Below are 8,316 nucleotides of genomic sequence, written 5' to 3'. Positions count from 1 at the left end.
CCAGATAGCCTATTCTAGGATGGAGCCCACAGGAGATGCTGGTGGGTAGACAGGCGCTCCTAAATGACTCCATGAATTTTCCCTTTTAATAGCCACCTGTCTCCTTCTGAGTTCAGGAACTGACTCAGGCTTGGCCTGTTTGGAGAGCAGTTAACTTGCCTTTCTGGGCTCCCATTCAGCTCCCATCTCCATCCCTCCCCGGGTGGAACAAGGTGGGGGCTGAAGCAGCTCACAGACACCAGGCAGGTTGAATGTCAAATGCACTTTATTGGGCCCCTGAGGCTTCAAATGCTGTTCTCACCAAGCCTGGGGTACCCCCTCCCAACACCTCCAGCTGCACAGGAAGCGGGGTGGGTGGAGGGAGTACATGGAACAGCTCGTTGTCCTGCTCCAAAGGGTCTTGGGTGATGCTGGGCCACAGCTGCTTGCCTCTCCCCCTGTAGCTCCAATCCCACCTCCAGCAGCTAGACCTTCCTCAGGGTAGGGAAGTGGGGTTGCCTGGGCTTTCAGCACAGAAAGCTTGCTTCAAACCAGCCACCTGTTCCTGCTTAAAATAGGGCAAGGGGCCACGTACAAAATTCTACCAGGGCAGCAGCCTGCTCTTGTCAGTGGAGGGTTAGGAAGACCCTGGGAGCCCGGCTGGTCCTTTCCGTCGGGCCCAGGTAGCTGGTGGTTGAAAGAGTGAGAGTCAGTCAGCTGAAGCTAGAGGGGAGCACTGGATGGCTAGGTGGGGAAGCTGGTCCAGTTGGGTGCCCCCTCTGCCCCAGCCATGGGTCACCAGTCCCGTTCAGCTGGTTCTCGGTAGGGGAGGCCTAAGAGCCTGAAGACATCCTTCTCAGTGGGGGTGGGAAGCACTTGGCCAGACCCCACCCTGAGGCCTCGGGTGTCTCGTACCACAGCTGTGCTGAGGGCGTGCTCCGACAAGCTCATGCCCTTGGTCTTGGCCAGAGCCCGCATGGAGCGGTTGAAGTGGGCAGAGCCAGTGAAGTAGAGCAGGGCACAGGCAAACTCACTGTAGGGCACAACGATGATGTCCAGTCTTCGGTGCCGCCGCCCAGGCCCCGGGAGCTGGCATACACCCAAGTACTTCTGCTGCTGGCCATTCTCCTCCTGGCTCACCAGGTCATCCGTCAGGAACCCTGGCTCAACATGGAAAGGCTGCTGGGAGGGCCAGGAGCCAGGCCCTGGGCCATCCTGACCTCCCAGGTCTCTCCTGATCATCTCAGGTCCTCTAATCCCAGCCACCCATTTACTTGCTGGGTGCCCTTGCCCTCTCTGGGCTTGTCTCCTGACCTATAAAATGTGCATAGAAATTCCTCCCATCCCCCAGTGTCACAGGAAGATCAGATGAGACACTCAACCCACAGGTGGTACTGAGCACCTCTGTGTGGTGTGGGGGCTGTTTCATCTCTTCCCTGAAATGGCTCTGGACACAAGGTGGGATTCTCACAAGCAACCTTCCCTGCTTCCTGCCTAGAGATTACAACTTTGAGGCTTTCCCTCCAGGGGGCCGCCCAGCCCTGCCCTGCCCCCTGCTAACCTGCTCACCCGGAGATGAAGCTTACTATACCTCGCTGCCGAAGGCTGTCAAGGAGGCGACTGAAGATGCCCTGGTGAGACCGGCCATCCGGGTGAGTGATCAGCACATCTACATCACCACAGGTTGCCCTCCCCCGTCGGTAGGAACCACATGCTACACACAGCAGCCCAGGGTTGAAGGCCTGAGCTGATTCCCGGACCTGAGAAAGAACAGTGAGGGGGTGAGGGGCTGTGGGCCTCAAGCCCTGCAAGGAGTTCCTCTCCCGTGGAGGCACAAGGGCCTTCCATGACTCAGGAGCCCACACTTCTAGCTTACGCCCCAAGCCAATCCTTGGATGCGAGATAAAAGCCTGAAGGAACGAGCCCCAGGGAACAGGCTAGAGATGACCCTGGGGAGCAGCAGTTCTCTAGCTTCACTAGGACAGAAGAAAACACTCAGACCACAGGAGGCAGCCTAAGGAGAGATAAGAAGATGGCACTCTGATTCTGAGGGAAAGCACTACCGTTCCCTCTAGAGCACTTCCAGAACAGAGAGAAACACCTTCTCTTGGCCCCTTCACCAACCTATGTGCTAAGTCTGTGAAACTCCACTTACAAAAAAAGGCCAAGTGGCCAGAAGCCCTCAGCCAGGTCTTCACAGCCCCAGGTATCTATGGTTGTGGAGCTAAAGGCAGAGCATGTAAGTTGGGGCTTGAGGCATCAACAGGTGGCCGGCGGAGTGCCCGGACTCAAGCCTAGGGGAAAATGGGGCCCAGAAATATAACTACAGCTGCAACAAGGAAAGGAAAGGAAAGAAAGCAAAGAGGAAGGCGATTCCGAGCCGACATCCTTGGGGAGGGAGCTGTGACAGAGGGCACTGACAGCTGAAGGGCCATCCCCCCTTATTGAGGGGGATAAGCCCATTAGCCTCCACTCCAGAGACACTGAGCCCTTTTATATGCAGATGACATCCACGCCTCCACCCTAGGACATTGAGATTTCTGGGGCCCTAGATACTTTCAGCCAAGACACCTCAATTCTCCAGACAGGCTCTCAGGCTCGTCCCTTCATTCCTTCTTGAGCCTCCCAAGAGGATAGGAGGAGGCCTACGATGAGTAATCCCATCAACAACTACTAAGGCTGGAGCCCTTCAATAATGGGAGTGGGTCAGATGGGCAGCGGGGCTGGAGGCTCACTGGGGCATTCTCCTTGCCTAGACACCATGGCTGACTGACACTGTCATCACTAGCACCAAGGCCTGCTGACAGGTGAGCAACGAGGCATGTTCAGACATGCTGCACCAGCCTCAGGGTCCCGTGGCATGGAATCCTACCCTATCAGAAGTCCTACCCTATCAGAATCCTAGACCAAAGCAAACCCTGCTGTGAGCAAACCCTGCCCACAGCAACCAGCTCCTAATCCTAATGCCAACTGAACAAGTGATACACTTAACCATGAATGTACCCTAGTCTCTCTCTAATCTAGGTTTTATATGAACTTGATTCCTAACCCAACTCTAAATCAAACCCTAATCTTGGCCTTATTTCTAGGACAATCACAATTCTTAACTAAAAGCATCTAACACTAAGAAAACCTTACTTCTAATTCAGGCCTAACCTTAACTTGCCTCTTGATCTAGCTTTCCTCTAACCACAAAGCTAATCCTTTGGCGCTGTGCTTCTTCACCAACCCTAACTCAAATCCTAAACCAGCCTCAGGTGGGCTTCAGAAGGTCAATATATCTGGAAAGAGATACAAAACTTTGTAAATTTATACAATTTTTGGAGAGAAAGAGTCCATAGTTTTCACCAGGTTATCAAAGAAGTTTGTGAATCAATAAACGTTAAGAACCTCTGCCCTGATCCATCCTAACCCAGCCAGTTCAAACCCCAATATTTTCAAGTAGTTCTGACTATAATCTATCTAAAATCTAGCCCTATCATGAACCCAGTCCTAACACCATTCTAGCATCTAAGCCAGTGCTTACTCTGCCTGACCACTGAGAACCCTAATCCAGGGAGTCGGTGTTGCAGCCCTTCCCTACCAAAGCCACCATCCCTCCTCTGGGCACACAGCTTCCTCTGCCTGATTGATGCCCCAGTTGAGGGATCAGGAGTTCTTGGCTTTGAGCCAGGCGCTGACCTTAGGGCAGTGCCTGGCTCTCCTCACTACTCTGGGACACCTGCTTACTGTCTGCTCAATCTCTGTAGCCTCCTCCCTGGGCATGCGTTCCCGAAAGTCATCATAATGCTTCAAGCCGATGGCCTGCTGGGCAGTCAGGGAGGCCTGGTTACGGATGTCTTCTAAGCTCCGGAAACCCTGGAGAAAGATGTCAGGTGGGGGAACTATGAGAACCCAGGATCAATGAAGAGGCAGTGAATGAACACACACACAAGACTTATATCACCCCAGAATCCAAGTAAGACCTGAGGCAGGACCAACTCCAGGAGCAGTTGGGTCTGTAATCAGTGAGAACTGGGAAAAGCAGAGGGCATAGAAGACATGCCCCAATCTAGGTCAGCCACGACCTTAAAATATTGGTTCACGATTCCATCAGTCTGGAGGTTATTTTGAGCATGGCCAGGTTTAGGAACCACTACTCTTAATACTCAGCCCTGAGGCCTAGTCTCTTCAGAAAGAGACCCCCCTTGCTGCTCTGGGGGTAGAGAAACATGCTCCTTGTCTCTGTCTACACCAAGACTATTGCCTCAAGTATACCAAGCAACAGGGCAGGATAGGAGAGGAGTCTACATGAGCCCAGGACTCATTGACAAATGGTCTCCCTACAGTCTGGGTTCATTCCCATAAAATACAGGGTAAGAGAACTATGTGTCGGGAGCTCTGAGACACAGCAAGACTGAAGTGGGGGCTGGGACAAGGTATGACCTGATGGTACCACATCTGAGCAGTCTTGGTTCCAGCTCCCCAAATGTTGGAGAAGAGCTCCAACACAGGCACGCTATCGCTGATATGGTCCAGCTTCCGCAGATGTCCACTCTCCAGGATCTCTACAATCTTCTCAGCCATCCGCTTCCCAATCCCAGGGATACTGCAGGCTTCCTATAGATGGGGGAGGTAGAGGCAGGAAAGAAGAGGGAGAAGATGGGAGAGGTAGAGCCAGCAAGTGGGGAAGCTGACTCCTTTAGTAGATGTCTGAGTAAAAGCCAGCCTGGCTGCTTAGCAACTGATGGCTATGTAAAGCTTGGGCACAACTGAAGATGAGAAGTTTGGATGGAATGGGTTGGTTAACTTGTCTTTGGGTTCCCAGAGGGATGGAGATCAGCACAGAAGGTAGAGAAAAGGCAATAATGATGATACTATTCACCAACATCATCACAATAGTGAACGCTAACAGTTACTGAGGACTCACTGTGTATCATGTTCTGCACTACAGGGATCACCTCATTTAGTCCTCACATAACACTGAATTTGTTACTATTCTTAGTCTCTTTTTACTGATGAAGAAACTGACACAGAAGTTTTAAGTAACTTGCCTAAAGTCATACAATTAGTGAACGATGGAAACCAGAATTCAAACTTTAGATTGTTGGCCTCCAGAGTCCAGTAAACATTTTTAAAAAACTTTTTGTTATGGAAAAAATTCCAAAATAGAACAGTGTAACAAACCCCCAAGTACCCATCACCCAGCTTCTAGAATTATCAAGATTTTGCCAATCTGCTTTAATCAAGCTCTCCATGTTTTACTTTTGTGCAAGTCTCAGACATCATAAAATCTTACCCACTCCACCTGATCCCCATTTGTGACTGGTGCCTCCACCAATCTCTAGCCAGTATACCCTGCCCTGGCCCCCAAGTACCTGGTAGGAGGTGACAGGCTTGTGGAAGCTCTTGAGGGCATTGATGGCTTTAGCATAGCCCAGGGCCCTCCACTTGTCTCCCTGAACACTGTAGGCTTTGGCCAGCACTTCCAGCTTCTCTGTGATGTGGGGGTTATGGTTGGTCGCCTTCTGGGTTGAAGGTTGTGCACAGACCCACTTTTCCAAGCCCTCAGGGGCTGGGCTAGGCTCACCATCTCCCTCAAGGGGTGTGGGGTAGCAGCCACTGATCAGGGCTTCCAGATCAGCGGCGCTAACCTGGGTCTCTTCCCCATCACTGGTTTCATCGTCAGAGCTGGGCTAGAGGTAGGGAAGGAGAAGAGACAATAAATACATGCCCCCCACGAATACTCCTCAAAGGTGGGGACTGAGTCTCCTAAACCCAAGAATGAGGCTGAGTCTTCCACATCAGACTTGGGTCTCCTTAAATGTGGGGCTGTGTTCCATTTCACTTTCCTGGTCCCAGCCCTAGGATGCCCAGTGGCATGTGGTAGATATAGCCTGGGCAATGCAGGAGTAATAAGTGCTGGGAAGAGCTAAATGGCTTCACAATAAAGAGAGCCCTCGTCTCTCAGGGGCCCTGGATTTTCTGAACAACCACCAGGTTCTTCCTGCTTCTGTGTTCTAGTTCCCAGGGAAAGGGAGCTATGGTGGCTCCTGACCTGGGCTTGGGTGCTTGAGGCTTCTTCTGCTCTCTGGGGAGGAGATACAGGTCTGGTGGGAGGAGGGGGAGGAGAAAGAGCTGTCTTGAGCAGACCCTCATGGGTTCCAGGAGGAGGAAAAGAGTCTTGGTCTGCCTTACTGAGCTGTGGTTGGTCCAGGTACCTGCAGGGATGGTGATGGGAGGTTAAGACACCAAAAGTCTCACCCTTTCTCTGCTCCCAATCCTTCCCTACTCTGAAATCTTGGTTTTCTCATGTGTTCAATTAAGACAATAGAGTTATTTTTAATAACCCAAGGAAAGAACTTGAGATGCTGCTAGAAAACATTTGGGGAAAAGACAAGAACCAGCCCACCTGTTGGGGATGAAGATGCTGAATCCTGCCGTGTCCACCAGCCTTCTCTCCTGCAGGCACAAGCTCAGCCAGGCTGACTTTACCAGCTGGGCACCTGGAGGCAGCTGGGGCAGTCTAAGGAGGCGGAGGGCTCGCTCACAGTCCATGCTTTCATCCACCACAATATGAGTGACCCCAGAGTCCTGGGCAGGGCATATCTGGCCACCATACTGGACAATCTGCTTCTCAAAGAGTTCTGCTCGGGCTCGCCCAATGCCAGTGGGCACAACGTGGGCCCTCAAGGAGCTCAGCCACTCTGTAGAGGGGACATCCAGATGCCTATGGTCATAACTTTCAGATATGATCTGATAAATCCTTTACCCCAAAACAATAATTTTCCTTCCATCCAGCCTGTCTTCTGGGAATTCCACCATCGCATATGGTTAATTTCTTCATGGGCCATCTCTTCATGTAAGGGGCAAAGATTTTGATATGTCCTGTTCCTTCATGTAAACTAGAACAGTGTCTAGCACATTACAGGCATCCTATAAATTACTGTTTGATCATTTATTCTTTCAACAAATATTAACCTACCATGTACAAGGCACACACATGTTGCCATTATAGGCCTCACAGTGTAATAGATTCTCCCCTCACTCAATGTAAGTTTTTGCCATCTATTTGTCTATTTGGCTGCAAAAAGGCTTATATAACTCTGGGGATCTGATAAGGATATCTGATCCTCTTCCACTCCCAACTTCAGGCAACCTCCTGGAGAGCAAAGGATTTTGTTGGTCATTTCAGTAGGAATCAGGGAATATTTTCTGATTGATGGAGATCTCAGAGTACGGTAGAATATAACACAGCAAGCAGCCTGTCAAAGACTGGGGACCAAGCCTAGTGCAAGACAGGTACAAACCAACCTGCAGGCCCTGGGCGGGCAATGTCAGCTCTAAACTAATATCTGATTCTGGCCATGAACAATGTAGGAAGTCTGAAGGTTCAAGCATATGAGGGTTCTGAGATTGGGTCCACTTACCTCCTGTTCCTTCTCCGTCTTCCCTCTTAGGAATCTTTGCAAGTGCTTTTGATGATGGATTGGCCTGAATTTTCTTTCGCTTGGGAAATGCCTTCAAGATGCCCCTGGGGTCCATTGAGGTATGGCTAGATCCTGGCCTTTCTGTCTGAGGGTTGATCAGGGTAGCTGTCATGTGGAAACCTTTAAGTGAGGTTTCTCAACCCCTCTGCTTACGGAGGTGGGGTCTCCACTTACCAGGCCTTGGGGGCAGTAGCCTAGTTTCCCAAGATCTCCCAAAACCCAACTGAACTTTAGTGGTTTAGCCTAGCTCTACACTCATCAGCCTTTCAAAGTCAAAGTATTGGGCAAAATGAGGGGTAGAACGGGACTACTAGGGGTACTTTTGAGGGGTACGAAACGATATCATTCCTTAGAAGGATTTCTTTAAAGATTTGGTGCAGTGTCTGCCCTCCTGCATCCCAAAGGGCTTTATCAAAAGGGTATGCCAGGCTAGGCAATGTAGCTACATCTTTAGGAAGGACTTAGGTTCCCAAGAAGGGTGGAGACTGGGGGTGAATCTGCACATAAACTCCACGTAATCTTTCTCTACCCTCATCACAGACCCGCAGAGGAAAATCTGGGGGGTGAAGGAAGTTCGGGAGGCAGGGAGAACGCCCTGCACCTGCCCTGGTCGCAGGCCTCTCGTGGGGTTGTTCAGCCCTGCAGCTGTGGGGAGATGGGGCACTGCTGCAGCAGGTGTGGGGCGCCTTCCGGGACTGGGGGAGTCTCGGCCTCGCAGCTGGGGGTGGAGAAGACTACAGCAGGTGTGAGGCACCCGCCTGCATACGCAGCTGGCGCGTGCTCAGGACTCCCAGCTGAGAGCCAGGGGAAGGCTGGCGTGTCCAGACCCTGCCCAGAGGAACACTTCCCCACTCCCCGAATCCCGAGT

General features: G+C 51.4%; 1 protein-coding gene across 3 annotated transcripts; it reads right to left on the bottom strand.

The window, feature by feature from the left end:
- Positions 1 to 247: 247 nt before the first annotated feature.
- On the bottom strand, positions 248 to 8,310 carry POLL (DNA polymerase lambda). Of its 3 annotated transcripts, XM_015600026.2 has the most exons (9): positions 7,623 to 8,310; positions 7,389 to 7,533; positions 6,371 to 6,665; positions 6,017 to 6,179; positions 5,337 to 5,654; positions 4,405 to 4,578; positions 3,709 to 3,837; positions 1,571 to 1,739; positions 248 to 1,139 (listed from the first exon to the last, which is right to left on the bottom strand). In XM_015600026.2, exons 2-9 carry the CDS (start codon positions 7,501 to 7,503, stop codon positions 775 to 777), a joined length of 1,728 nt encoding a protein of 575 aa, XP_015455512.1. In that variant the 5' UTR covers positions 7,504 to 7,533; positions 7,623 to 8,310; the 3' UTR covers positions 248 to 774. The 3 variants fall into 3 exon arrangements, with proteins under 3 accessions (XP_015455512.1, XP_006925922.1, XP_024898117.1); XM_006925860.3 differs by having other exon boundaries at positions 7,389 to 8,310; XM_025042349.1 differs by lacking the exon at positions 3,709 to 3,837 and having other exon boundaries at positions 7,389 to 8,310.
- Between the last annotated feature and the right edge of the window lie 6 nt (positions 8,311 to 8,316).

The sequence above is a fragment of the Pteropus alecto genome, unplaced genomic scaffold, assembly GCF_000325575.1.
Source record: "Pteropus alecto unplaced genomic scaffold, ASM32557v1 scaffold88, whole genome shotgun sequence".
Lineage (NCBI taxonomy): Eukaryota > Metazoa > Chordata > Mammalia > Chiroptera > Pteropodidae > Pteropus > Pteropus alecto.
This window is presented reverse-complemented; position numbering and strand designations above follow the sequence as displayed.